Source organism: Abrus precatorius, unplaced genomic scaffold (genome assembly GCF_003935025.1).
Source record: "Abrus precatorius isolate BTA unplaced genomic scaffold, Abrus_2018 Scaffold3, whole genome shotgun sequence".
In the NCBI taxonomy this organism is placed as follows: domain Eukaryota; kingdom Viridiplantae; phylum Streptophyta; class Magnoliopsida; order Fabales; family Fabaceae; genus Abrus; species Abrus precatorius.
Genome location: NW_020874373.1, coordinates 4,550,126 through 4,577,562, shown reverse-complemented (window position 1 = coordinate 4,577,562; position 27,437 = coordinate 4,550,126). Strand labels below are relative to the sequence as shown.

General features: G+C 34.5%; 4 protein-coding genes across 8 annotated transcripts; 2 read left to right on the top strand and 2 right to left on the bottom strand.

Annotated features, from left to right (window-relative positions):
* On the bottom strand, positions 1-13,210 carry LOC113860608 (nodal modulator 1). 2 transcript variants are annotated; one of them, XM_027493033.1, is made up of 27 exons: positions 12,950-13,210; positions 12,568-12,633; positions 12,025-12,111; positions 11,828-11,884; positions 11,634-11,698; positions 11,355-11,524; positions 10,694-10,755; positions 10,459-10,542; positions 9,972-10,131; positions 9,103-9,218; positions 8,203-8,331; positions 7,769-7,840; positions 7,510-7,605; positions 7,355-7,432; positions 6,603-6,731; positions 5,206-5,382; positions 4,863-5,066; positions 4,668-4,781; positions 4,324-4,559; positions 3,749-3,794; positions 3,413-3,661; positions 2,686-2,916; positions 2,087-2,178; positions 1,197-1,425; positions 764-1,117; positions 556-629; positions 1-449 (listed from the first exon to the last, which is right to left on the bottom strand). In XM_027493033.1, the coding sequence occupies exons 1-27, from the start codon at positions 13,049-13,051 to the stop codon at positions 344-346; spliced, it is 3,585 nt and encodes a 1,194-aa protein (XP_027348834.1). In that variant the 5' UTR covers positions 13,052-13,210; the 3' UTR covers positions 1-343. The 2 variants fall into 2 exon arrangements, with proteins under 2 accessions (XP_027348834.1, XP_027348835.1); XM_027493034.1 differs by having other exon boundaries at positions 2-449; positions 12,025-12,353; positions 12,950-13,093.
* LOC113860609 (DEAD-box ATP-dependent RNA helicase 24) lies at positions 13,144-18,537 on the bottom strand. 2 transcript variants are annotated; one of them, XM_027493035.1, is made up of 5 exons: positions 17,787-18,496; positions 16,415-17,643; positions 15,419-15,458; positions 14,818-15,220; positions 14,337-14,730 (listed from the first exon to the last, which is right to left on the bottom strand). In XM_027493035.1, the coding sequence occupies exons 1-5, from the start codon at positions 18,382-18,384 to the stop codon at positions 14,685-14,687; spliced, it is 2,316 nt and encodes a 771-aa protein (XP_027348836.1). In that variant the 5' UTR covers positions 18,385-18,496; the 3' UTR covers positions 14,337-14,684. The 2 variants fall into 2 exon arrangements, 1 of the variants encoding a protein (XP_027348836.1); XR_003503982.1 differs by lacking the exon at positions 15,419-15,458 and having other exon boundaries at positions 13,144-14,730; positions 17,787-18,537.
* Positions 18,538-19,625: 1,088 nt separating this feature from the next.
* Positions 19,626-23,168, top strand: LOC113861030. Its single transcript, XM_027493630.1, has 2 exons — positions 19,626-20,214; positions 23,065-23,168. The coding sequence occupies exons 1-2, from the start codon at positions 19,626-19,628 to the stop codon at positions 23,166-23,168; spliced, it is 693 nt and encodes a 230-aa protein (XP_027349431.1).
* On the top strand, positions 22,650-26,921 carry LOC113861761 (uncharacterized protein KIAA1211 homolog). 3 transcript variants are annotated; one of them, XM_027494784.1, is made up of 8 exons: positions 22,665-22,969; positions 23,065-23,161; positions 23,364-24,122; positions 24,748-25,390; positions 25,466-25,566; positions 25,667-25,756; positions 25,831-25,958; positions 26,430-26,901. In XM_027494784.1, exons 3-8 carry the CDS (start codon positions 23,454-23,456, stop codon positions 26,572-26,574), a joined length of 1,776 nt encoding a protein of 591 aa, XP_027350585.1. In that variant the 5' UTR covers positions 22,665-22,969; positions 23,065-23,161; positions 23,364-23,453; the 3' UTR covers positions 26,575-26,901. The 3 variants fall into 3 exon arrangements, with proteins under 3 accessions (XP_027350584.1, XP_027350585.1, XP_027350586.1); XM_027494783.1 differs by lacking the exon at positions 23,065-23,161 and having other exon boundaries at positions 22,650-22,969; positions 26,430-26,921; XM_027494785.1 differs by lacking the exon at positions 23,065-23,161 and having other exon boundaries at positions 24,799-25,390.
* Positions 26,922-27,437: the final 516 nt, after the last annotated feature.

The window sequence follows — 27,437 nt, the reverse complement described above, 5'->3', positions numbered from 1 at the left end:
CCGAATAGCATTATTCATTCCCTTAATAAAATGCAAAACCCAGTTCTTTCATTGTATGATAAACAACCGGCACTTCCAAAGTGTCAAAACGTTCGTGCTTAATACCTTGGATGCGAAAAAATAAAAATTGACCAGCAACAGATACATATTGCTTCCATTTACCTTTGCTCCTCAGCCAAAAAGTGAAGTACAAAAATGATACAAACAGTCAAGGAAGATTTAATAATTACATTCTATTTTGCATTCTGCCCATACGAACCTATCAGATAACGTGAATACTATCAGAGTAACTCAACTAAGAGAAGTTATGCTACCGTATGCCTCCTTTGGTCGGAAAGGAGAATTAATATGTCTTCTTTCGCAACGTTGGCTTTCTCACGTCTTTTCTTGAAGTCGCACTGAGTCCTGGCGTGGGTATGTCTACTGTGGCTTGATACAAATCCTTCAATCTTCGTATAGGGTAGGGAGAGGAGATCGATAAGGATACATGGTCAATAGAAATTCAAAACTAGTTGCTGTTAAAGTGGGAAGAAAAATTAGGAATATCACACTTACCTTGGCATGCTAAGAAATAGTGCAACAACTACAAATCCAACTATAAGAGGGAATACTGGTGCTGGAGTCAACTCCTGCATGTACAAGAATTAAGAATAAAAAGATATAATTTGCCAAAGCAACAGAAGAGAGCAGAAATAGTTAATGGCAAACTTTGAAAAGTGAAGGCAGTAAGGCAAAAATTTAAAGGGTAGAGTCAGGAAGCAACCTGCTTCAGCTGATCTTCAATCCTGTATCGCAGTGGGCCCACATGGATTTGAATATTTTTCTCCAAGTCGACCTCAACAATATCAGATTCAAATTTGAGCGAGCTTGATGGGAGACCAGATCGAAGCTGTAGAAGGTGTCTGCCCTTTGATAAGCCCTTGACTTGAAAGAAGTTAGAAATTGGCAGGGGGAAGACTGACTCTACCCTGGTTGTGTCACTAGCTGGCCTGATTTCAACCATCAGGTGTTTACGCAGTTCATCTGTACCATTTCCTTCGACATGGCAACTTATAATTGTCATTTCCGGTTCCTCAAAAACTATAAAATCCAAACCCTTGATATCCTCTTTTCCAACCTGGGAACAACAACCAAGAAGTTCACACCAGGATCAATACATTCACAGCAAATCAAACAGAAAGCTACCCAGAACTAACCTTGACACCAATAGAATCTGGAGATGCACGCTCTATATTAGAACTGCCCACAACATCCCTTTTAGCTACTTTAACAACATAGACAGTATCAGGCAGTAATCCTCTCAGACGATAATTTCCAGAAGAATCTGTCAGAGTTTCCTCAAAATAGCCTTTTGACTCTGACCGGGCTTCAATTGAAACTTCTCCTTTGGGTTGGCCAGACAACAAGGTGACTTTGCCTGTAGCACTGTATGAGTTGATTTACCTCAGCATCTTTCAGAGTAAAGTATGCTCAATTTAAAATGTGCAAGCGAAGAAAAGAACAACAATTTAATATAATTTCAACATAGAGAATCTTATAAATAATGCAAGCATGTCCATTGCTCAGTAGTATAGTGGTCCATAATTACTCTGGATATCAGTTTTATATTGTCTGTAACCCATTCACAAACTTAGTTTAAGTGCCCTTTTTATATATATAAAAGGATTTGACTCTTCTAAAATGAGAAGATATGTAAAGTGGGAAAGTAAGGATTTATATATCTGATTTAAACTTGGTTATATTTTTAAAGAATATTTGAATTTGAATTAATAGTGGGCAAGTCTTCACTTGCTCACTTTCCGCATCTACTCACTTTAGAAGAGCTAAATCCAAAGAAAAATTACTAGTCTCATGTAACCCTGCAATGGTGTGCATCAAGTCTGAGGTAACCTAATGCAGAAGTGGCAGTATTGCATTCCACTATTATCATGTATACTTGTATAGATATGCTTACAAGTCAATCTATTAGATCAGCTAAAAAGTTAAACCATTATTCTTTTTCACACAAAAAAGATAAGAGCCAACATGAGCTACTAAACCATAATCTACGAGAAAAATCATGACCACAAAGCTAAAAATATGAAACCTGTAAGCTACACGCGTGGCCTGAAAAATAACTTCTCTAAACTCCCCTGCTCCAAGCTCTATTGCCTGTGCTGTAGGTGAGAAAGCATACTCCTAGGAAATAAGATAATATGTGCTAAGTCAGCTGATAAAAAATCTAGCTTCAGCAATGACCAACACAATTTTAATCATCTTCATTTTCTGAAAAATCCTCATATTTACAAACTTTGCAACTTCTTATCAGTTATGGTTGAGTTGTGCACAAGCTAAAAAAATATTGAATAATTCAGTACAAGTATAAAAATAGGTGACCTGTTCAAGCTGAAAAGAAATGCAGGAAGATTCTGGATAAGTAAGCTAAATAATTAACATAAAAGTGAAATGCTACAGCTGTCCTTTTCTTTTTCACACTTTGTTTCTTTTCATCAATCACAAGTAGGCTCTCTTACACCCTTTGGGGGGTAGAGATGATCTTGGATGCACAATAAAATAAGTGAAATTGTTTACTGCAAGTGCAGCAGTGCATGAACCAGAGATGATTGATAGACAATCCAGGCATGCCAAGGACGAAACAAGTACTAGAAGACAGCAACATTGTAAGAGTTATGTCCAGTATAGTACCTTTAAAACAGGACGTAAATAGAACATTCCAGGAAACAAATTATCAAACAGGAATGTCCCTCCAGTCCCAGATACTGAGTTGTTTCTATAACCATTGTCACCACTCAGAGATAAGAGAACAGAAGCAATAGGGTCTGTGGCATCATCTTTGTGATGTATACGTACTGAAATTTGACTAAGCTTCTGACAAGTAAAGGAATAAGGCCCAACTTGTTTTAAATGATATCCAGGCTGCAAATATAAAAATGAATAAAAAAATTAAACAATGTAGAAAACATTAAGGCAATCACATGAAGGAAAAAAGAAAAACTTAAAATGGCCTTTTGAATTGAATACTTAGATTTATCTTTCATCAAGTGATACTCTTAAGCAGAGGTAAAGAGCAATAGATTCATAAAAAAGGCCACTCCAATGTAAGTAGCTCCCAATGCTATAGGGCTTGGGAGAGTAGGTATATAAACATAAGTGTACACAAAATATAATGAGAAAACCATGTTGTAGTTCTCCGCCAGTATTTTATCCCTCTCTGTCTCTTGGACTCCTCATATTTAACTGGTATAGACAACGCAACCAAAGATTGTTGACCATTGGTCTTAATGAGAACTAAGAGGTACAAACACAAAAACATCATGGATAAGCAGATAAACAGTACAACTCCATTTCAGTATTTTATATAAAGTATTTTGTCTTACTATGTTTGTTTGAGAGAGAAAGAGAGTAGTCCTACCTTTGAAGCTTCAACATTGTAACCAACATCATCATACAGAGGACCTGCCACAAAAGAACCATCGGTCCCAGTGCTTGTTTCAAGTACTAATTCACCACTTTTAAGTGCAGTAATGCTACTGTCTCCAGCAGCAAAAACCCTGATATGAACGCCAGAAAGAGGAGGTGAAACTGACCCTTCAAAATATACACCCAGTTGACAAGAAAATGTTGGAATATGAGCTTGACAATTATCATCTGTCACTGATACCTAAGGAAATGGATTTTGCAAATGAAACTCAGTGGTAGTCCCAGAAAAACATAACTAGACAAATAATCTGTTTATGCTTATGCTTACATGATGCTCCCTAGGATAAAATAGAAGTTTTTTCTGCCCATCGTTCCTGTAATCAAACAAGAATACGTCAACAGTATAAATTGGGTAAATTGTGGCACAGTAACGCTATAATTGGTTTTCTTTCAAAGCTATGGAGGGAAGGGGCTGGGAGAAAAGAGATCAGTAATTAAATGGTTAAAGAAAAGTACCAGACACAAACCTCCCAAAAATCATAAAATTGTGAGCATTATGTGCACAAGACAGTAATAAACAACATGGAATCATACAAAAATGATTAGTTAATTATAACATTTAACCTTACATGAAAACTGGAAACATACAATACAGTGTTGATATTTATAAATACTTTTTCTAGATATAGCGTGTGCGTGTGGTCAACCAAAACATCCACTATACTGTACTGTATTATTACAGCTGTACATTCAATCCTCTCAGGATAAATAAGCAAAGATGTAATGAGATAATCACTAGTGTATTCACACAGTCCATTTTTCTCCCTTGATCCTATCTCTTTCTATAAAAGCCTTGTCACTAAAATAGACATTTATCTGAAATTGTTTGAACTACGAATGTACCTTGAGTCCCATGGAACAAAGGTAAGCTTTTCTCCGAGATTGGCCCAAAAAGAATACTCAAATATAGCTGTTTGATCCTTCTCATGGGACTTTAATGTAGCTGTAGCATGATCAATATCACCAGCTCCATCATGATGAATATCAACAACTATATTCTCAGGCAATGCATCAAGTGAACCAGACAGCACATTTATCTGTCCTTTGAGAAGATACTTTTCTCCTTTTAGATGGATAGGCTACCAAAGAAGAAAAAACCAGATGGAATAAAATCCTTGAAAGAACCAAATACAATAACACATAAATAAATTTAAAAATATAATTATGGATATCTGAATTATCCATACCAATTGATTATGTGTATCAATTTTCACTGATGAACTCCCAAAGAAAATACACGAGTCAACAAAAACAAATTCATGTACGCCAGGATATTCCACACATATACGCTGGGAACCTTTCTGCAGATAAGACAAGAACAAAAGTGAATTTTGTGAAGCTACAATTTCCAGATATATCTGTATGGACTATAATTGTCATACCAAAATCTTCAAATTCACAGTTGAACCATCTGGTTGAGTCATGTAACCATCAACATTGTGAGTGGAGATAATATTCACCCAATAGCCTTTTTGAGCAAAAAGGATTCCTTTTAAGTCCTCAGCTCCAATATTTACATCTATGAAGCTCTGCTCCCAGCACCAATTATCTTCCAAGGTCACTGATTCAGGTGAACTATGTTTGACCTAAAAACAAATATTATTACATGGTGGGGAAAAATACAACAATTTAGAACATTCCAGTAAACAACTAACACTCAAAGCAGTCAAAGAAATTCTACTTAAACAAACCACAAATAAAATTGGAAATAAAAAGAAGGCAAACCTCAAGTCTGTATTTTCCAGGAATAACATCTGAAAACAGAAATTCATCACTCTCGGGGGTCAAGCTAATTGTCTTTCTCTCTTCATTATGTTTATCAACCTGTCTCATAAGGGTAACAGATACAGACGGACCACATTTCTCCTTGCAGGCCACAGCACCGTGAATATTGACCAGAGCCTACAATCATAAAGCAAACAATCAGAATAGAACAATATTTTTGAAATTTTGACTTATCAGTGTTATCTCCCGGTCTTTATGGGGAAAGGATCAATAGGATTCCCTAAGAAAATAAGAAGAAAAAGGCATTTAGAGGAATCAAATAAAAATTCAACCGTACAGGAATTATATTAATAAATAGAAAATAAAATCTAGGTTATTAATTCTATTCGAATCAAAAGAACTGTGTTTAAATAGAGGGTTTTAAAATTTCAAAGAATTTGAAATGCAATGAAACAAAATTGATGTAATTCAATATCCATCATCAGTAAAACTTAATGTTTGGATAATTGTATATGAAATTCAATTTAGGAAATCTATCTCCTATCTTCTTTGAATCTTTGCTGACGAATTTGCAACCACAATAACTTTACATTCATCCACCACATCCACACCTATGAACTACCCTCAAACCAACAGTGACACCATAGAAGATCCACAGTCTAGCAAAAGAAAACATAATTGCCAATCATTTGAAGTTTATCCCACTGAAACGGAAGCACGAAACAAAAGTACCAAATTTTGTGGAATCATTTTAGAGTCATCTTGTTTCATCCATCCTTGATGAGACTAAACAGGAAAAGGGAAGAAAATTTGAAGGACAATTGCATCTTTGTCATAAACAAGCTGAAGCAAGGACAGCAACCTGATCTCTGTCACCTTGATTCAAGGCTGCCTGTGATGACAGCACCTTCTATGACCATTTCAACAGCATTCTGAGATAACTCACCATTCTCTCCTTTGACAATGATGGTGACGCACTAAAGTTGAGGAATCTATTGAAATTGGGAGAGAATAGATGCGGAATTTTTAAATTCTACCATATGAGATGTCATTTGAAATTCTTCATTCTGAAAGAAAAATTACCTGATGTAAATGTATTTTTAAAATTCTTGCATTAAATATACCAAAAATAGTATTTTATGATGAATCATTTTAAATCCTCTTAAAAAGTACATTTCCTCCTTAAACTCTTGTCCAAAAGTGTTATATTAATGTCATCATCAAACAACAATATAAGGTTGATCTTTCTTGCTCAACTATGATGACAAAGGACTCTAATTTTGATACCCCAAAGAATTCAGCAAGCATGATGCAGAAAAGAAAAAAATGAAAGGAAAAGGAAGAAAGAACTAAGAAGCATACAAGATGACCTATAGTTACTATGGATGAAGATTTACTTGAGAAAATTCAATATTCAACAACGGGCTTTTGACCACAACATCAATATAAGATGGAGAAAACATGAGTCCAGCAGTATCCTCAGGAGTAGGAGCAATAGCTGACAGGCGATATTCACCAGGTAGAACCTAGACATCAAACAAAATATTTATGCATCAGTAGTAAGGAACAATCAAAATTCACCAGATACTCTAGATACATCACTAAAGAAAGTAGCCATAGAATTATTTTTATTACTTAAAAATAAAAATTGAGATTCCAACTTCCAAGATACATGAATCATGACAGGTTACTAGTTCTACTAAAACTGTTAACAAATGACTTATTAGAAAACCTATGTCATAGGTCCAAAGCTGCAGTCCAAATTCCTACTTTTTGATAGATGGTTACCACTTTCTAAGATCCCAAGAGTAGTTCATAAAAAATCAATTGTCAATAGGCATAAAAGTACATCATAAATTGTGTAGTCCATGGTTCAGAAGTTTCCTGTCATAGCTTGAGACCACAAGATTAAAAAGATACAATAAATCAGATAGATTCAAGGGTGGGTAACAAGATAGTTATTAAACTAGCTAGCAACAGTAAAAACAAAAACTCCCAGAGCATATGGTAGAATCTTTATTTAACATCCTAATCCACCACCTCTTCTATTTCAGCCTGAGCTACTTGTATCCACATGATATTAAGAGAGAAGAGACACTGAGCACAAAAAGGAACAAAAACATTGATTTATTCCACTAAGCTAACATACCTTGAAGCAGAAGTTTCCATTTTCATCTGTTTGTTTCTTTTGTGGTTTCACATTATCAGGTCCATGAGTCAAAGCCACCTAGATTAACAAAAGATCAACCTTCACTTTAACATGAAATCATTACCAAAATAATTAGACAAAGGGGAAATGCATACCTTTGCTTTCAGACCACCACTAACCATCCTAACCAAACCACAAAGATCATATGAAATGGCATTAATATCTTCTATTGAAGCCATATTTGGCAATACCTGAGCAAGCAAACAAAGTTTGAAAACAAGAGCCATGCAGCAGCATTTTTCATTCTTATAGAATAGGTATCAAAGCTAAATTCAAAGCTTTTTTTACCATCTAACAATTTTTTATTACCATACTAAAAGAGCAGTATAATAAACTTTGTATGATATATTTTACCATATAATTCTCCAATTTCTTGAATGTGTAATGCTCTTTTTGTGCCTCTATGGTATAATGCTTGGATGTAACCTAATAAATTTAACATAAAAATAAGAAAGAGTAAAATAAAATGTAATTGTAAAAGAAACTACAATCAATTGAAAGATATCATTACAACTAAAATGATTATAAAAAAATATACAGGTCTAGGCCCTAATTAGTATCCAGGAAGATTGAAAAAACTAACATACTCAGATTGACAGAAAAAAGGCCACTTATCCAAACAAGGAAGAAAAGTGGGGAGAGAAATATTATTGAGACAAAAGTAAACAAAGATTCTAGACCAAATAAGTTAAATGGAAATCGAGAAACTTATGCCCATACACTGGGAAAAAAAAGGAATTCCAAATTAATGGATGAGTTAAATGAAGCACATCCTCCTAAATTAATACCTGATCAAGCTTGTAATATCCTTGAATGTCAGTAATAGACCTTTGATGACCATCAACTATGATTTTGACACCCTCCACTCCAATGTCATTTCCATCAACTACACGGCCTCCAACAGAGAATCCAGTTACCTGTAATAATTTACATTTATGGCAGATACTTGAGACTAAACACATAACTGCAATAATAGACAGATATTAGTAAAATTAAAATATGAGAATTATTAATACGGCAAACTTGTTTCAGCATACTAAATGTTTATAACTTTTCAAATAGTTGTGTCTATATTAGATACCAAGACGTTTTGCAATTCCAACCTTAATATGCTTTTTTTTTGTATTTTTTTTTCTTTTTCTTGTCTATTTTTAACAGTCATATGCAGTTTTAAATTTAAATAAAGTAAATGATAACCACAAATATAAGCAACCGACAGCAAACAGTTTTTCTTCCATCAACATGTAAATTGTTAATCATAGCAATGACCCAATAGTTGTTAACTGTAGTGGGGACACAACTATCCCTGAGTAGTTTGATGCCAAATAAAGTATAATCATACTGCACTTAGCAGCCCATTCAAGAAGTGAAATCTCATTTTTTTTAAAAAATTGATTTACTATGCCTCTGAATCTGATGACATATGTTTAATAATACAACATCTATGTGGAAAATTGATGCAGAAAAAGCTAATCTATTTTCTTCTAAGGGATTTTTATGAAATGTGATAGTGCAATCTAGCATTCAGATTTCATTTAACAAAAGTATTGCTGCAAGGCCTGCACTCAATTGTGCACATAATTAGATTTGTTAATGTACCCTACATCGACAGAAATTATATTTATACTTTATGTCACAGGAAAATGAAGGTGGTAAGTGTATGAAACATTTTCATCCATATAATGTACCTGAAATTTTTGCGGCACAGTTACATGCTGATGCTTAACATTAACTGAGACACTGGGCGGGGAAACATCAAATACTGTATTTTCACCCTTATAGTAGGGCACAAGTTCATAACTTCCTGTAGATTGATAAAAGGAGCAACCACTAAATTCAAGCAAATATGTTCTAGCAGTATGTCCGAAGAAGCAATTCTCAAAGCACAGAAGAAGGATAAATGCTCAATCCACAGAAAAGAGTATAATTATTTGATGAGAAAAACAAATAGCAATAGTAAAGTAGGCATAAATCCAAGAACCATATTGAAGCAAAATTTCACATGATCAAGAACCAAGAGAAACTAATTATAAATTTATGTGAAGGGTGAAGTTCCTGGAATCTAGAATATTGAGGGGTGGTTTATTTGAGAAATGATTTCTGTTTTCACTTTCAAGTTTCAATTACAAAAATACCATCTTGTTTTGTATAGAAAATAATGAAACAATTTTTTATTATCTATACAAATCTTTGAGAACAAAATAAAAATAAAAATAAAAATAAAGGGGCATTTTTGTAATTAAAAGTAAAAATATAAAACATTTTCACAAACTAAATGGCCCCAAAGTTCCATATATAAATTGCAAGTTGGGGGTGTCTGTTTAAAAGTTAAATGCACACACTAAAAACAAGATGACAAAAAGCTCAAGGAAACAATATTATTTTTTATCGATGTATAACCACTAGAAACTCAATGCTCCCAATCAGACATGTTAATAACATGCTTCAGCAGTTCTTAAGAGGGCTCCACTTCAGCCAAAACACACACAAACATACACACTTTGACACACATCGAAAGGGGATAAAAGAAAGAATATGCATTTAAAAAGTTAATTACCACAAGGTATTGAATTAAATGTGAACTTTCCGTCCGCATCTGATACAGCATGGCAGAGGGCTACTCCTTGCCGTGGACCACTAGCAGAACCTTGCAAACATTCTACCTCAGAAACATCATCCGAATATAAGAAAATATGGACTCCTAATATTGGATTTCCCTGGAAAAGGAAGAACCAAAATAAAAGACATAACTACATGGAAAAAGTTTTAATTAAACTGTCAAATTAAAAAGTACACTACATCAAACTATTTTGGAAATTTAAGTTGATTGAGCGCCAAAGCATACTTCAACAAACTCAAAACCATGAATAGATAAAGCAGCCATGGCAAATAAGAATTCATTCTTTTGTTCTATACATCAAAGACATACAAATATGGATCCTTTCACTAAATTATAACATAATATTTCCACAAAGAAAATGATATAGCAATTCCAAAAAGAAAGTGACATTGTAAAAAAGATATGTTTCTTCAACGAACATTACCTGAGCAACAACAAATCCACTAATACTATACCCTGGGACAAAGAAAACATCATCAACTACCCCATTTCCAAAGCCCAATTCCAACTGCAAGAAGCATTATGTTAGAAAAATAGCAAGCTTGATATGCAAGTTCTTTAAATGTATAATGAGACTAGAAAGTGGCACAAGAAAGACAACAAGAAATCGGTACAAACACAGAAAAATGCTGAAATCAGAATAAACACAATATTTTGACCTGTGTAGAACCTTTAACTTCAACTTTCATATCAGGATTTGAAGCATGGAGTTCATATTTTCCTGCACATTACACGTTAGGAATGTTGTCCAATTGTTTCAACAATTTTGAGGAGGAGATTAGCAAATAAGGAAAATCATGGCAACAATAAATGATTTTTAAGCCAAATCCCATGGAATAAACCAAAAGAACTAATTCTAGACATGAATCTACAAAAGAATGAATGTATTACCTGATTGAATTCTTTTATCTGACAGTATTACTGATTGCAAAGTGTAAACACAGAAATTTGTTCTCCATTCAACCTAAATGCCTGACTAAACTTTCATTCCAACTTTTTGAATCTAAACCCTAACTGTGAACAGCATATATTATTAATTAGGCAATCTTGTTCACCTCCTGTTAATCTAGTTCATCCTCATCTACTTCTCAAGCAATTAATCTTGTTCACCTCCAGTGAAATCATATTTTTTATTGTGGAAACTTGAAATCAATTTTGCCTATCTGTAAATCATTTGTACCTTTAATACCACTTCATTGTATCTAGTGTCACGTAAATATAAATATTATACACACAGATGTTGGACAACTACTTATGCTATTGCAGTAATAAATTCCACAATAGCAGAAGTGCACAACTAATGGATTCAAACTTCCCTACCAGGAATTATATTTGTAAACAAGTAACTCCCTGTTGATGAAGTTAAGACTGAAGAGACAAGATCCTGAGAAAGGGACAATAGTTCAACTTTAACGTTGGAAGGACCTCCATTTTTAACTGAGCAGCTTTCTCCCCCAACAGCTCCCACAACTCTACCAGATATAGTGAACCTACAATATAAAAACTTTTCCCCGGTAATTTCAAAATTCAGAGCATGCACAAGCATAGGATGCAGAAGGAGGTAAAGTTTAAAAATAAAAAATAAATATTATAGCCCACCCTGTGAAACGAAAATTTATATCTTCATTGCCATTGCAACCATGATTGTCAACCACCACTGAGACCTGTAGGGAGAATACTTCAGATTATGTCAAGATCAAGGAGAAAAGAAACAAAATACAGATCATGCATACAGATGTCACATAAAAAAGAGAAACAAAAATCCTCATAAGAAAATTACATCAATAACTAACCTTTTCTGGATCCCATGTCCATCCTTCAGGACCATTGACTTTAATTACAAAGGAACCCTGTAATGAAAATAATTGCATTGAAAAGAACTTAAGGTGTGTGTGTCTGTATATATATATATATGCCATTCTGTTTTTATGTAAACAACAGAAGATGCCCAGAACATGCTTACATATACACTAATTCAAGTAAGCTTTACCTTGTCATATACTGGAATAAAATAGTATCCATTTGGAGCACATTGTGTTCTATCCTTTACCAGTCCATCCACTGTTTGTAGCTCAACCTACAACAAATGGATCAATTAAATGCCATAAAAGTGCAAATTGAGACGAGTGCATCATTATCTAATTAAAAAAACAGGAATTCCCTTGTGCATGTATCACCGCATCCTCCTCCCAGTAGTTTACCACAAAATAGCTTATAAAAAGGGACATGAAGGGGCTTTCTTATGCATGTCTTGTTTTTCTATAATATGCCATTTTGAACGCAAGGACTCCAGGCAAACCAGTAACGTTGTTACAGTTACTGTGCAAAATAATTAGAGTTCAAAGTCAAATGCGGACCAATGGCAGAGTATGTTTACAACTGACATGTGTTCATTTTTCTTTTACTTTTGGTTAGCTAAACAATTAAAACATTTATAAATTATAAATACTTAAAAAGTATTTCAAAACGCGAAGAAGAGAAAAAAAAGAGAATAGAGTGAGGATGCAATAAGTCTCATATTACACGTACTTACCGTGACAGCTGAATAATCCAATTTGGAATCAGTTTGTTTCCTCGACTTTACCAACGAAGAACTCGCCTGCGTAACTCGAATTTGTAAGCAATCATAAGCGTCGAGCGAATATTACAAAAAAGGCAAGAAATAAAAATAAACAACCGATTCATCCAAGATAAATGTAATAGAAATATCGAGACCACAAAACGACAAACAAACTGAGAGTTAGAGCAGAAATTTTAGATCCGTCCATGTTTTGTTTTTCCAATCCGAATGGCTAAAACTCAATCTCGCAGTTTCTAAGGAGAAAGCGTAAAATTGATGATGGGCGAAATCTGCGTTTCAATTATTTCGGCGAGTTTTGTATTACAGAGGCTGATAGATAGGTAAATTACATTACCTGGACAAATCCACCGCAGCCATAGATGGAATCCGCAGAAGCAGCTGAAATCGAATAAGTTGCGATGAATAAGAAGCATAGAAACGCATCTCTGATCGACATTTTGGATCTGATGTTAGGCGATGAATTCAACCGAAGGTGGATGAACAGATCTGAGGAATCATACAAGTACTTATATTTCTTCTTCTTTCATTAATAGAGTCACTTCACTCCCGAGTCACAGAGGGTTTATGGGTTTTTAGAACAAAACAATAAAAGTACCAAGTTACAAATATTTGTCATTAACAAATAAAACTCGTTCAAGGGATGGTATATTATGGAATTAAAAAAATTTAATTGCAAGAAAATGATTATTTCAAAAACAAAAATTTTGTGATCTTATTCAATTTTGTTCAAAGTATAGTTATATCTTTCTTTTAAGACTGCTAGTATCATTTATTAATTAAAATCAAAGTTTTATTTTAATGATTTATGATAGCATTGAATGTAAATATTTTATTAAAATAAAATTTTAATTTTGACTAAAAAATAACATTTAAAGAATAGCATATAAGTTTTGTCTATTAATTTTTAAAGGATATTATTCATTAATTTTAAATATATATTAAAATAAATTTCAAGGTTTTATATGTATAAAAAATATAAAACATTATAAATTTTCAAAATAACTTTCAATTCAAACCGATATTTTTTCAATTAATTAAACACAATAGAGTTTTAAACCAAAAGCAAAAACAATTATAAATAAACGGATACGAATTATAAAATAGATGAAATAGCGGTAATTTTGTTTATTCTAGACAACGATTGTCATGGATTTTTAAATGGAGCCTTAAAATAAGGTTTGGGAATCGATTAGAAACAAAATGTATTTTATTTTTAAAAAATTCCAAATAAATTGATGAGTAAAACTTTTTAGTATGAATTAAATTTCATGAATTGATAATCGAATGATTAATGCCTTTATAAATTTTCAGTGTTACTGAAAAAGTTAAATTTATTTAATGATGTATCATTAAAAATCATCGGAATACTATTATTTTAAATTACAACTGGCAATGCTTAGAAGACTTCTGTAAGTTTCAATTGTATCATCACTCCAATCTAGTGAATGTGAGGTTGTCTAGATCAGAATTACTCTTAGGACATAACTACATATAATTGATATAACTAAAATTCGAACATATGATTATGTATGTATCCACCTAAACATTACATACTTTCTACCATTAAGCCAAACCTTCAGGAATATATAACACTAATATCAAATTTAACACCTTCTAAACACAAAACACAGATGGGGATAGGTAACATGATAGAGGGAAATCACATCTCCAACACATTTTGTTTAATTGCTTTTAAACTTGTTGGGAAATAAACTATCCAACATCTTTAGTCCCTTTGTTTTAAAAATTTGCTTTAAAGTTGTAATATACAAAACGATTAATTACATTTTTTTTTACAGAACCCGAAACTATGGATTCAGTGATCCCTGCGGACGACCACATTGACATTTCGTAGGATAATGCTTTACTTTATTGTTTATACGGCTTCTTAAAATCAAAAATAGAAAATAGAACCAAACAAACCTCAAACCTTTTTTATAACTTCAGAAGCTAAAATAATAGGTGATTGAAAACTGGAGCATTTAATAATACAAAGAAAACAAACTCGAGACTTGACCTATAGTATAGGAACATTGATACATTTGACAATGGTGTCTTTCCATGGGGCACTATCTATCCCAACCTGATGGCCTCCGCCTTTCTCTAGGTTTAGAACTGCAGCAAAAGAAAACAAAAACATCAGCAGCAAAAAAAGTATTTATCAAGATATTAATGTGGCAAGTTCAGCTTTGAAAACGTAACCTGTTGGTGCTCTTCTGACCAGGATTTACTCCAGAACTTTGACTAGAGAAATTTACTGCTGATGTAGCAGGACTTGATGAAGCAGTATGTTGATGAGTATTTATCTCACCCCCAATTGATCCACCAGATACAAAACCAGGGAGTGCTGGTCTCTTATTTGCAGCCATGCTTGTATTGTTACTGAATTCTTGATTCTGTGTGTTCGATGAAGCAGCAACGAAGTTGCTCCTAAATTGTGACATCATTCCTGTTCGCAATGAATTTACAGCGGCAGATCGACTTGGAACCGTGTTAGATGATGCGATGTTTGACTCTGGTTTATATCCAATGCCCAAGCCAAAATCCACTCCACGCACACCTCGGCCACCCCCGCCACCACCTCTGCCTTTGCCTTTTCTCCCACCTGCACAACATGCGACATGTTAAGAGGCAGATTCTGAAATCAAGTAATTACAAATATCAAAGATCCACTGATTAACAATTCGGCTCATGACAAGGTCATAAGCTGGGGTGCTTCTCAGATCTTATCCTTTTTTTATCAAGTTTTTGCCCAGCCAATTATTATTCTACAGACAATTATAATGCAGGTCACATCTCATACCCCCTTTTCTTGCATCACGCTTCGATCTGAATCTCCCATCCTGTGAATTACAAGAAAAATTTCAAGATACATACGAGAGAAGTGATCATGATTCTTTCAAATCATCTTAAGATATCTAAAAGACAAGTTTTTTGAAACAGATAAGTATATCAACAAATAAATATATTATTAATGAGAAAAGCACCACCATGATAAACTGTTTATTGTTAGTGCTACTAAACCTATGTTAAATAGTTATGAGAACTAATATATTATTCCGCTTTTGCACATGCTAAGATTTGGGTCACAAGGTTTATATGGATAGCTGCAAATCAGCAATGAAGAAGCCAAGATGACAAGGTCTGGAAAAAAGGGGAGACCAAGATAATTTGTCACAAAATCCAATTTATTCTCTTCAGAGTAAGCTCCATCGGCCTCAAAGTCATGCACCCAACAAATATACCCACAAAATAATTTTGTACCTCCATACTCTTACCAAACTGTTCATTTCCAATAGATATTCCTATCTGTATACATCCAAGGCCTTTGTTTGATATTCAATTACTAAACACCATCCCTTATGCATTTGAATTTTCAAGAACTATTCCATAGTTGAAAAGAGGGATACAATGATTTTAAAACCATTAGAAAAAGACAGGCAGTTTCAAACATGCAAACAAAAGAAAACTAATATATATTTAATTATGGGCGTCAAATTTTCACCAAAGTTAGTTTCTGATGTATTCAGCCTTTTAAAGAGTTACCTCAACCGGTATTAATTCCACTTTTATAACTCTTTCAAGTAAAATTTATTAATTAATAATTAATTCTTGACATGAAAATAGTACTATTATATTAACAATTACAATGAACAAACAAAGTCAACAAGAGTATCATACAAGGATGAATATGAGATTCTACAAAACCTTGCATAGGAGAGTCTAGAATCATTAAACAAGTTGCATAAACATCAAAATACATTGATGAAATGAAGAATGTCATGAAGGGCACTCTAACCTTCATAGCAAGATCCATCAACTCCATGGACACATTCTGACCGGCAGCAATTAAGCTATTAACCAATTCACCAGCAAACCGTGCCTCTTTCTGACTTATTAGGGTGTATGCAACCCCATCCTTGTCACCAGCACGGCCTGTTCTTCCAATGCGATGGACATGCATGTCCATATCTTTTGCAATATCAAAGTTTACCACCGACTTAATTGACTTGATATCAAGACCACGAGCAGCAACATCAGTTGCAACAAGCACATGGTAGAGGCCAGATTTAAACTTCTGTAAAATATCCATACGAGAAGCTTGATCTTTATCACCATGCAGGGCAGCAACTTTAAACCCTCTTTGAGCCAATTGTGATTCAATTTCATCCACAGTAGCCTTTTTGGAAGCAAATACAAGGGTATCACCTTGATCGATCATTTCAGGCAACTTTTCCAGAAGCCATGGCAATTTTTCAGAATCAGAAGGAATTACATGAACAACTTGTGTAATATCTTCATTTGCCATTCCAACCTCACCAACAGTTACCCTAATAGGATCAGTAAGGATTTCCCTGGCCAACTTTTCAACTTTACGAGGCATCGTTGCAGAAAAGAGTAAAGTTTGACGGTCTGGCCGAATCTGACCAACAATGGACCTCACTTGTGGCTCAAATCCAAGATCAAACATCCGATCAGCCTCATCAAGCACCAGGTAAGTTGCCCTCGTCATTGTCAACGCCTTCATTTTTAGCATGTCTATCAATCTGCCAGGTGTAGCAACAACAATCTCACTGCCGGCCTTGAGTTCTTTGAACTGATCAAGTTTTGACATTCCACCATACACAGCAGCGACGCGTATACCATACGATTTTGCAAATTTCTTGGATTCCAAATATATCTGATGTGCCAATTCTCTGGTAGGCGCACATATCACCCCTATCGGACCCTCCTCCTTCTGAAGCTCAGGCTGATCCATGATATGCACAATCATAGGAAGCACAAAAGCAGCAGTTTTACCAGAACCAGTTTTTGCTATGCCAATTATATCTCTACCAGAAAGCACAACTGGCAAAGCTTGACATTGTATAGACGTGGGCTTCTCATACCCTTGTTTTTTTATAGCATTCATAATCTGTGGAGCGAACCCACAGTCCTCAAATGCCTTTATTGGCTTAGGAACATCAAAACCTGACACACGAATAGCCAAACTCTTCCTAAATTCAGTTACATCCTGCTCACTCATACCTGCAGTATAAGTAAAAAAGCTAAGCACTCACAATACTACAAATAGAGCACCTTCTAAACCCTTAAAAAAAATGATAACAAAAGATTTATAAGTTATAACTAACAGAATTTTGGGGTTATGCTATGCTAGGGAATGGAATTACCTGATATTGAAGGGGTCTCCTCATAAAAATCCTTATTAAAGGAATCGTAATCAATGGAAGAGTGATCAAGAGCAGGTATGGGCTCAATTTTCTTCTTGTCAACAATAATAGGGTTATCATCAGAATCGTACTCAATCATACCAGCGTCCACAGCTTTGGCAGCAGCATAAACCTCTTCATCAGAATCATAACCAGCGTGCAGCGCCTCCGACGCAAGCGTCAACCCTAGGTCCTTCTTTGCCTTCAGAAAGCTCTCCATAGGATCGTCCTCTTCGTCGTCTCTATACCTATCCTCTACCTTCTCCTTCGGCTTCGGAGGCGGCGCCGCCCTCATCTCTTCGTGAATCCCTTCCATGAACGCATCTAAGGGATCGATTTCCTCCTCCTCGTTGCCGCCATTGTTTTTATTGCCGTCTTCCTTGGCGCCGTCGTTGTCGTCGTACTCGATGTTGTCGAGGTCTGTGTCTTCGTAGTTGTCGTGGCCGTGGCGGGAGGAGGGAGGGACGTAGAGTCGCTGAGGGGCTTGAGATCGTTCGAAACTGTAGGTTGATTGGCGATTTATGCCGAACCCTTCGATTCCGAACTTCCTCTTCGACATGGATGGTTGTGAAACGAAGAGAAAGATAAAACCCTAACTGAGTTTCTGTGCGTGGACGTTGCAACCAGTGATTTTGCACACCACCGTGGTCGATTTCTGGTTAAAGCAGGAAGGTGATGACGACGGGTCTCAAGATATGGGTGGGCGGTGCCCGACCCGAACCAAAAGATAAAGCCCGTTAAATTGAGTAAAAGAGAAAGTGATAGTATTTGGGCCTACTAGTGTAGACCCACAATGACGTAAATGATAGCATAGTAGTAATGTAAAGCAGGCCCTTGTGAAGACAAAAAAAAACAGTGCATTCTCATTGTAGGTTTTGGCTGCTTGTCTTGTCATGCCTAACTAAGTTCTTTTTTTAGTGGCTTTCTTTAAAGGATCAGGCGTAACTTGATCATGGAAGCTTACGTTTACAAGAGCTTTTGTATAGATATGCGCATTTTTTTGTGGTGTGAAAACTAATAACACATTATATGTAAAGTAAGTATATTGTGCTAATTAATTGTGTATCATAAATTCTTAGTTATATGTGTGTAAGTCGTAATTCCGTATTTTTGTAAGGTGAAATTACGGATATAACTATTTTCATATATCATACTGTAAAGGGGTAGTTGGTGTTTATCATGCTATCACACATTCCAAGGCTTCCCACATCTATGAATTTAAAGCAATATCAAGTCACCAGCGTTGAGAGAGAGAGAGAGAGAGAGAAGCCTATTGAGGGCAAAATATATGTTGACTCCTTGCTCCATTGATTTTAGGAAAATGTTTTACAGACATCTTTAGAAACGTTTATACTTAGAAAGAAAGAAACTTAAAAGTCAAATTAAAATGATAAATATGACAGGTAAAATGATGTGTTAGAAAAAAATTATTAAATGAGTATAGATACTAATTAAGTTTGTATAAGTTATAGTTTTAAATTTTATCCCTCTTAAATTATGTAAACTTGCTTGGTATTCGCATGTATGAGCGATAACATTCTATTTTCACAAACACATATATGCCTTCCATTAGGAATCTAAATTACCGCTGAGATGTACGTAGCAGCGTCTAACGAGAACCCATAATCCACAAAACCAAGTTGTACCGAATTTATCCACCACATTCTATTTTCATCACCGACTTTATTTCCATGCTCCAAAATAAAACCTCCCACCCAACTTGCTCTCATTTTTGACGTGAGGCTTAACCTTTTTCACCATTCTCTCTTCTCTTAGAACACTTTTCAAAGAGAAGAGAGAATGGCTATCGATAAAAGCCTTTTCGTCTTTGTGTCTCTATCTTCTCTCCTCTTATCCATCCATGCCATGCCTTCACCTCATAATGTGCCCTATGTATCTCCATTAACTAACCTAAACAATGACATAGACTCTATCTTGAAGGAAGCAATCAAAGTTGGCGAACACATATTCAAGCCCGAGCCTGAGGTATTAGAATTTTGTAGAGGCACAGAGAACCCAACCTTTTGTGCAGAAACCATTGCCCCATATTTCCAAAGTTCTTTTGACCCCCTTAAGGCACTCGAGATTGAAATGAAGGCCACCTTAAACCAAAGCTTGAAGGTTTCTCGTATCATTGCCAAATCAATCAGCAGCCCCACCACCAATAAAAGGGCACTTAAAGCACTTTACTTATGCAAGTCACAATACAACACCATTTTGTATACCATCAAAGAAGCCATAGACTTGTTAAACCAACAAAACGTGGTCGATGCTTATTACAAGTTTAACTTAGTGTTGTCCAAAAGCTTAGCTTGTGAGTATGCTTTTCTGGAATCTCCTGGAGTTGACATTCCCTTCGCTGATGACTCTTTTGCTGTGTCTCAGCATGGTAGCAATTGCTTGACCATCATAGATGGAATAGTTAATAATAATAACCAGTTTGCTATTTAATTAATTCTTTTAACTGTGAATGTTCAATGTTGGACAACGTTGGAGGGAGGAGGACTTGCGGTAGTTGCTATAAACTAATTGTTGGAATATCGTTGTTGTTTGGTTGCATGTTGTGACCAAGATTTTGTGTGGTTTTACAACAAGAACTGCAGATCGAGCTCTCCACCCTTTTAAATTTTTTATTGAGGGATGATATTTGACAATAACGTATATAGTTAAATGCACGTAGATATGATTGGATCATGCAATGGTAGAGGGGACATTTTTTATATTTTTATGGTTTCTTCATTGGTTTTGCGCTTCACTTCTTTTTAAAATGTTGAGGAATTTTCTGTTTGATGGTGTGCATTTGTTGAGCTTCGCGTCAGGTTCTTAATTATTTGCGTTAGATCAATTTTGTGTTCATTTTGGAGAAATGAAGCTTTGAATTAAAGCAAAGATCGTTTCCACATCGAGCTCATAGTAAACCGTACTAAGCACCATAACATTAATGTTCAATGGAATTTCTTAATTTATTGTAATTGGATAAGCTGAGGTATATTAATTGACAAATCGATTATATAATGATTTGAAAGTATGCATTGATCACTTTTAAAATCGACGAACAAAGAAAACGAAAACGATTATGGAATGGACAAAACAAGGAGAGAAGGACGTGATCTAGCTATGTATGTTAAATGTTAAAATCTTTTAAAAAAAATTCATGTTTGACTTATTACCCTTTTTGACAAACTATTTTTAAATATAACCGTGAGATTAAATCTAGCTATTGAGTATTGAAGCATTTCACTTTTAAAAAATTATACCTGCCGCCTTTTCGGTAAAAAAATGTTTAAATATTACTGTAAACCTTTAAAATGTTAAAATTTTCTCTTCTTAAATTTTAAATTAGATAAATATCATCTTATGAAAACCTTTTTAGAAGATATTGATTAAAATCGTTTTTCTATAAAATACTTTCATTGAATTTAAAATTTTCAATTTTTTTCGTAATTGCTCTTGGTGCATATAACTTGGCCCAATCCAACTGATCATAGCTGGATACAAGCATGATTATCAAAATCCTCCAAGTAAATTTAGGATTATTGAAGTTAAAGATTGTATTTATATAAAAAATTAAAATAATAATTTTTAATAATAAATAAATAAAATTTATCATTTAATCTTTTAAAAAATTATTAAAAAAATATAAATTGGTTTTAACTTATAAACAAAATTTAATTCAGTTTACATATTATTTTTGTCTCACATAAGCACTTAGTGAGAAGTTAATTTAAACTGAGTCTTAATTTGCACTTTATATTGTCTCATGAATTTAAAAATATAGAATTTAATCTCTTAGCTTTTTTTTGTACGAGTTAATTCAAGTGCTCTACTTAACTATTTTATACTCTTGATGGAAGCTATTTAATGTTGAATTTTGATAGTAAATTGGTCAAAATTTTGTCATGTTTCGTATTAAAAAAATTACTTACAATGTTAGCCAATTTAAACAATATCGCACAAACCCTCGTAATATACGTACGCATACCCACATCTGAAAACACACCCGTGCTTGAAATCATATATGTATGCACAAACAATATCTTTCAATACCCATATGCTTGATTCCAACTCAATTAGTGGTATTTTAGTCAAATGAAATATAATATTATTTTGACATGTTATTTATTGAATAAATTATATAACACAAATGCTACTTTTATATTAAAAATACTAATAAGAAAAGATATCTTCCAAAAACTAATTATAAAATGTATGCGAAAAAAAGTAATACAACTATCTAAATTTACGTCTCTAACGGCAAACCTTCATAAAATATTATTCAAATTTAAACTCAGATTTCATAATATTCGAAGGTACTTGTTATGTTTAAATTTAATTATATTTTTAGAAACATATCAGTCCTCCTATAATATATATATATATATATATATATATATATATATATATATTTCCATTCTTGACATGCGTGATTATTTCTCCTATTTTTAAAATTAAAATTAATATTTTTAAAAATATCATATTAAAAATATATCAACACTGACTTTTAAGGTTAAAAAAACTAATAATAATAATAATATTTTAAAAAATATTTATTATTTATAAATAATTAAATTCAGTGTCAAGTTTTAAAAGTTAGAAGTTAAAAAAGATTTAACCTCAACCGTTAAAATTGAGAACAAATATTATATATATATATATATATATATATATATATATATATATTATAAATGGTTAAACTCAGTGCTAGTAAAATTAACTCCCCTTTAATTGAAATACATAGAAATACTGAAACAACGCATGAGAAAAAAAGAAAAAGAAAAAGGTTATAATACATAAATTTTTCACGCATGCACTTTTATGAGTTTTATCGGTCTTCCAAATATGGCTCTTTCAGAAGAATCAGCAGCAGATGAACCCCTATTTGGTTGTATTGCAAAAACTCGTCTCTGTTTTCATCATCTTCTTCTTTCGCCATCTTCCCCAAACCCTCGTCGCACACGTCAAATACCCCACCTTTGACACTCCCACTCTTCGGATACCCAAATTCCTCAATTTGAAGAAGAGAGCACACACGACATAACCCTTCGCTTCAACAACTCTTTCCCCTTTGATCCCACGCCTATGGCTAAGGGTTACTGCTAACAACAGCGAGGGAAAATTGGGGAAATATTTGTACAAACTGCGAGGTCTTTACCCGATTCACCCTTGCTTCTTTTCAATTTTACTGAATCTCTCATTTTTATGTGTTTGTTTTGCTTCTACTCTTTTATTATGTGATTAGGTTTCAAAATTCTCGTTCCTAACACAAGGGTGTTTTTGAATTTCGTATTGGTGGATTTTGATACACAAATGCTGCACGACTTCTGTATAGTTCAAAGGTTGTAGTCAATTTAAAATCATGTTAAAAAATAAGCTTAAATAAAATTCAACTTTGGGTTTCACTGTGTTAAACTCCTTTTTTTATTTATTTTAAAAACAGCGGGATAAAGAAGTTGCAATTGGGGTAGATAGGAAATAATATGGTTTGGTTTTAAGAATGATCAATGTGAATGCTGATGGTTTTGGGTAACTCAATTGCAGCGGAAGCAATATTGTTTTATGAGGGTTTTCCCTCAGGAGTAGTTGAAAGTGCAACAGAAACTTTGCTGTTGTACAATAACAAGTCTTTTAATGGAAGATTTAGGCGGTAGTCGATTTGATGGCCTCAGCAATGCTGTGAGAAGGAAGAGGAGTCAAACTTCGCGCAGGCCTCGACCTGATTCACAGCCTGTTTCTGAAGGTCAGGAGCTGTCTCCCATGTCATCCACACCGCCTTCAGAGGATGCCGGCAAGGCCTCCAGTGATGAGAACGCTGGTTTTGATACTAATTCCAAGAGAAAGGAATTCAATCTTAACCATTGCGTCTCGCAGACCTCGTCTGGTACTGGCGTTGATGATGATAAATTCCATAAAAAGAGTAAAAAGGATGGAGGGTTCCATGCGTTTTATAATAATGAGCCTGGACGAAGTGGTTTACATAATAAACGCTGTAGTGAAGGCGTTCTTGCCCCGGCAAATTGGAAAGGTTCTAGCAAAGTGAAGGATAACTTCGATTCAGAGTCAAGAAATCCAGACTTATATGCCGGAAGGAATCCCGAGAGTCTGAGTTTGGGGCAGTTTGGTGGTTCTTCTCAGGATGGATCAGGGAGTGAGAACAGGGTTAAGAAGGTTAAACTCAAGGTTGGCGGTGTTACACGTACTATTCAAGCCAACTCAGCATCCAATGGTGCTTCAGGAAGTGGGTCAACTGCAAAGAGCTCTCGTTCATCAGATGCCTCCAGACCACGCCAAAAGCACCAGGTATTTATGTTTTGGATGTAACCGTAGCTTATATTGGAATTTATGATGTCATCTTACTCCTCAACATTTATAGATATATAATATGATAGAGAGATAAAACTATTCAATTGTTTCCACATAAAAATTTTAACTCTTAGGAGAATTGGTCCTTGATTTGTTATCAGAGCCTCTATTATCAATTAGTTTCAAATTTGATCCATGTTGACCCAGTACTTCATAATTATGTTAAATTTCAACAAAAGGTAAGGTGGGCATTTGCCTTGTCAATGCTTCATGCCCAAGGAGCACCTGCATGAAGGAGAGCATTCGAGATTTAAAATCATTTAAGTGCTTCCACCCAAAACTTAGTTGCTCCTTGATGCCTTATATGGGTATTGGTTATAGGATATTTGTCTTTTTCATAATTAATCCTTAATCGGTGGGAAGTCTACAGAATGTCATTTCACAAGATTATAAAGGCATATCTTATCTGACCCATCTGCAAGAGTGGTGGCTTCTTAGATCTTACTTTTATAGAAGAATATATTTGGTCTTGATTTCTTATCCATAAATGTAATGATTTATCATTACATTTTTAAATTGTAGAATCCAACTTTATTGCTCTCATCAATCTGTGTTATTACAGAGTAATTCAGATGATAATAATTCTCCTTCTGATAAGAGGAGTGGTCTACAGGGTGTTCCATGGAAGGATTTCTCGAGGGGTGGTTTTGGTCTAGGGAAGGAGGAATCTCTGATGGGGAAGATATCTGGAAAGAATGCATCTAGTAAGCTGGGAGACAAGTCTGAACCAGTTCGTAAGAGCAAGCGAGTGCCGAAGAGACGTGTACTTGATGGAGAATTTGGTGATGAAGATGACGAGGATGATGAGATTCGATACTTGGAAAAGCTGAAAACATCAAAAGTTTCTGCAGTCTATAGAGATGAAGAGGAAGTAGGCAAAAAGCACCGAAAACTCTCTAGTGTCTCTAATATGGAAAATGCTACCTTGTCAAGGTCAGGTAAAGATGGTAAGAAAAGGTCTAGATCTGATAGAATGTATGAGGACACAGATTATGAGGGTGAAGAGGAGTCAGGGTCTGATGGTGAGCTTGAGGATAAGAAAAAGAAAAAACAGAGGAAGGAATCTGTTGATGTATTGATGGACAGCAAGAGGGAAATGACTCTTACAACACGTCAACGGGCCCTTCAATCAAGCAAAGATGCCTCTGCGTCTGGCACTAGTTTAATTGAGTTTCCCAACGGATTACCACCAGCCCCGCCTAGAAGTGAGCATTTATCTGTATTTCATTTTCTTGTATCAATTTGATACAAGAGTCATTAACCATGTTGCTTAATTGCAGAGCAAAAGGAGAAGCTTACGGAAGTAGAGCAACAATTGAAGAAAGCTGAGGCTGCCCAGAGGCGGAGAATGCAAGTTGAGAAGGCTGCCAGGGAATCTGAGGTTTGTTTTTGTGTTTTTGTTCACTACGAATCACAGTTTTTTCAATCTCATTACGTTTGGTTTTACATAAAAAGCACGTCAATTTAAATTAATTTTGTAGGCTGAAGCTATCAGAAAAATACTTGGTCAAGACTCCAGTAGGAAGAAGCGAGAAGAGAAAATGAAGAAGCGCCAGGAAGAGCTGGCACAGGTATTGGAATTTCCTACCCTACATTTCAATTTTTTAGGCACTGTTTTCAATTTTTATCAAACTATTCTTTGCAGGAAAAGGCAGCAAATGCACGAATGCTTGCATCAAATACCATCAGATACGTGATGGGTCCGACTGGGACAATTGTGACTTTTCCTGAGGAAATGGGTCTCCCTTGCGTATTCAACTCCAAACCTGTCAGGTATGAGGCTATGCAAATTCGATATATGAGACCTGTTAAACCATCTTCTTGATAACTTGTTTGGTTATTTTTGGCCAAAAAAAGAGAAGAATGAAAATTGATTAAAAGAATTGTGTTATTTATCGTAAAAGAAATCTTAGTGTTTGTCTTTGGCTCTAGATGATTCCATGATTTGACAACAATCATTGGCCTGAAGGTAGATACTCATGCATGTATTGAGCTTCGTTAATTTGATGTATAGGACTTTGTTAGACTGTCTACCTGGAACTTTTTTTAGATATGTTTGGCAAAGAAAATTGGAAATTTTGATATTAAAAATTGTGCTGTTCATCAAAAAGGAAATCTTAGAGATTACCTTTGGCTTTAGCTGTTTCCCTGATTTATACACAACAGTGATCACATGTTAGAAACCTGTGCTGTTTGTTTGGCAAACACATCAAAGCTGCTAATGATATCACTCTATTGTTTCAGTTATCCTCCACCTCGCGAGAAGTGTGCCGGTCCATCTTGCGTGAACCCTTACAAGTATCGGGATTCTAAATCAAAGCTTCCTCTTTGTAGTCTCCAATGCTACAAGGCCGTCCAGGAGAAGATGGCGGCTGAAACTACCTGTTGATGTTGTTAATGGTCTTCTATTTCAGGCTTCTGCCAGTTATATGGCACCATTGATGTTTTTATCTTTGACCAGAGGCTTTAGCCAAGCAAATGTGCGTTGAGCATTTGGTAGAGAGCTCTATTACCCATTTTGTTTTATTTTATATTTTACAATGCTGGTATGGGTGGTTTTGTGATAAATCATCCAGTTAATCGGAAATGGATACAGCATGGACAGACCCAACTTGTTCTGTTTATTACCCTGCCTTTTTTTCGTAGCAACACTCAATGAATCATTTTGGCAGTAATTTACTGTAGGGGAAATTAAAGCAACTTTTTTTATTTGCGTTTAATTAACGTATTGTTATTTTTATTTGATGTCAGTACCACAGTTTTACTGGCTTATGCTAGTTCGGTCGCACCTTCTATGTTTATCTCAGGGAGCGGCTCTAGGTTAAAGCAAATATGTTCTGAGTGCTCATATTTGTTCTCTTTTAACTAATTTTACTTATTGCTTTTTGTCCAATTTCATCTTTTTGGGACTTCTTAACAGTTTTTTACTAGTTGTGATTTTGAGGAGTTTTCAAGAAATTTGTTATCCAGATTTAAAATTTAAATATACTTTTTGAAAAAATAAAAATAAAATAGAAACCGTCCGTCAACTGCGTTATGTATTAAAAATTGATGTTCATATCAACCAAGCTTATAACAGTGATCGAGGTCAATAAAATGATTCAAAAATAAAGATTTTAATTTATAATATATATAAATTAATTATCGATTTTGTTACTTTAACTATAAAGATTAAGTTTATAATAAATTTATAACATGAATCTAAAAATAATATCATTTTGTTTTAAAAAATATTATTATTTTTGTAATTTT

What these genes read in the sequence shown, in the direction of transcription:
- LOC113860608 (XM_027493033.1), bottom strand. Translation starts at nt 13,051, where the DNA reads ATGTCGATCAGAGATGCGTTTCTATGCTTCTTATTCATCGCAACTTAT. An exon ending in GTTTACAAATATAATTCCTG is followed by an intron (nt 10,756 to 11,354) that starts GTAGGGAAGTTT and finishes TGTAATGTGCAG; the next exon opens with GAAAATATGAACTCCATGCT. An exon ending in TGAATATTGAATTTTCTCAA is followed by an intron (nt 5,383 to 6,602) that starts GTAAATCTTCAT and finishes TTATGATTGTAG; the next exon opens with GCTCTGGTCAATATTCACGG.
- LOC113860609 (XM_027493035.1), bottom strand. Translation starts at nt 18,384, where the DNA reads ATGTCGAAGAGGAAGTTCGGAATCGAAGGGTTCGGCATAAATCGCCAA. An exon ending in GGAGACCCCTTCAATATCAG is followed by an intron (nt 17,644 to 17,786) that starts GTAATTCCATTC and finishes CTTATACTGCAG; the next exon opens with GTATGAGTGAGCAGGATGTA. An exon ending in GCGTGATGCAAGAAAAGGGG is followed by an intron (nt 15,221 to 15,418) that starts GTATGAGATGTG and finishes CATGTTGTGCAG; the next exon opens with GTGGGAGAAAAGGCAAAGGC.
- LOC113861030 (XM_027493630.1), top strand. Translation starts at nt 19,626, where the DNA reads ATGGCTATCGATAAAAGCCTTTTCGTCTTTGTGTCTCTATCTTCTCTC. An exon ending in TTTTGCTGTGTCTCAGCATG is followed by an intron (nt 20,215 to 23,064) that starts GTAGCAATTGCT and finishes TTATGTGATTAG; the next exon opens with GTTTCAAAATTCTCGTTCCT.
- LOC113861761 (XM_027494783.1), top strand. Translation starts at nt 23,454, where the DNA reads ATGGAAGATTTAGGCGGTAGTCGATTTGATGGCCTCAGCAATGCTGTG. An exon ending in GACCACGCCAAAAGCACCAG is followed by an intron (nt 24,123 to 24,747) that starts GTATTTATGTTT and finishes GTGTTATTACAG; the next exon opens with AGTAATTCAGATGATAATAA. An exon ending in AGGCTGCCAGGGAATCTGAG is followed by an intron (nt 25,567 to 25,666) that starts GTTTGTTTTTGT and finishes TTAATTTTGTAG; the next exon opens with GCTGAAGCTATCAGAAAAAT.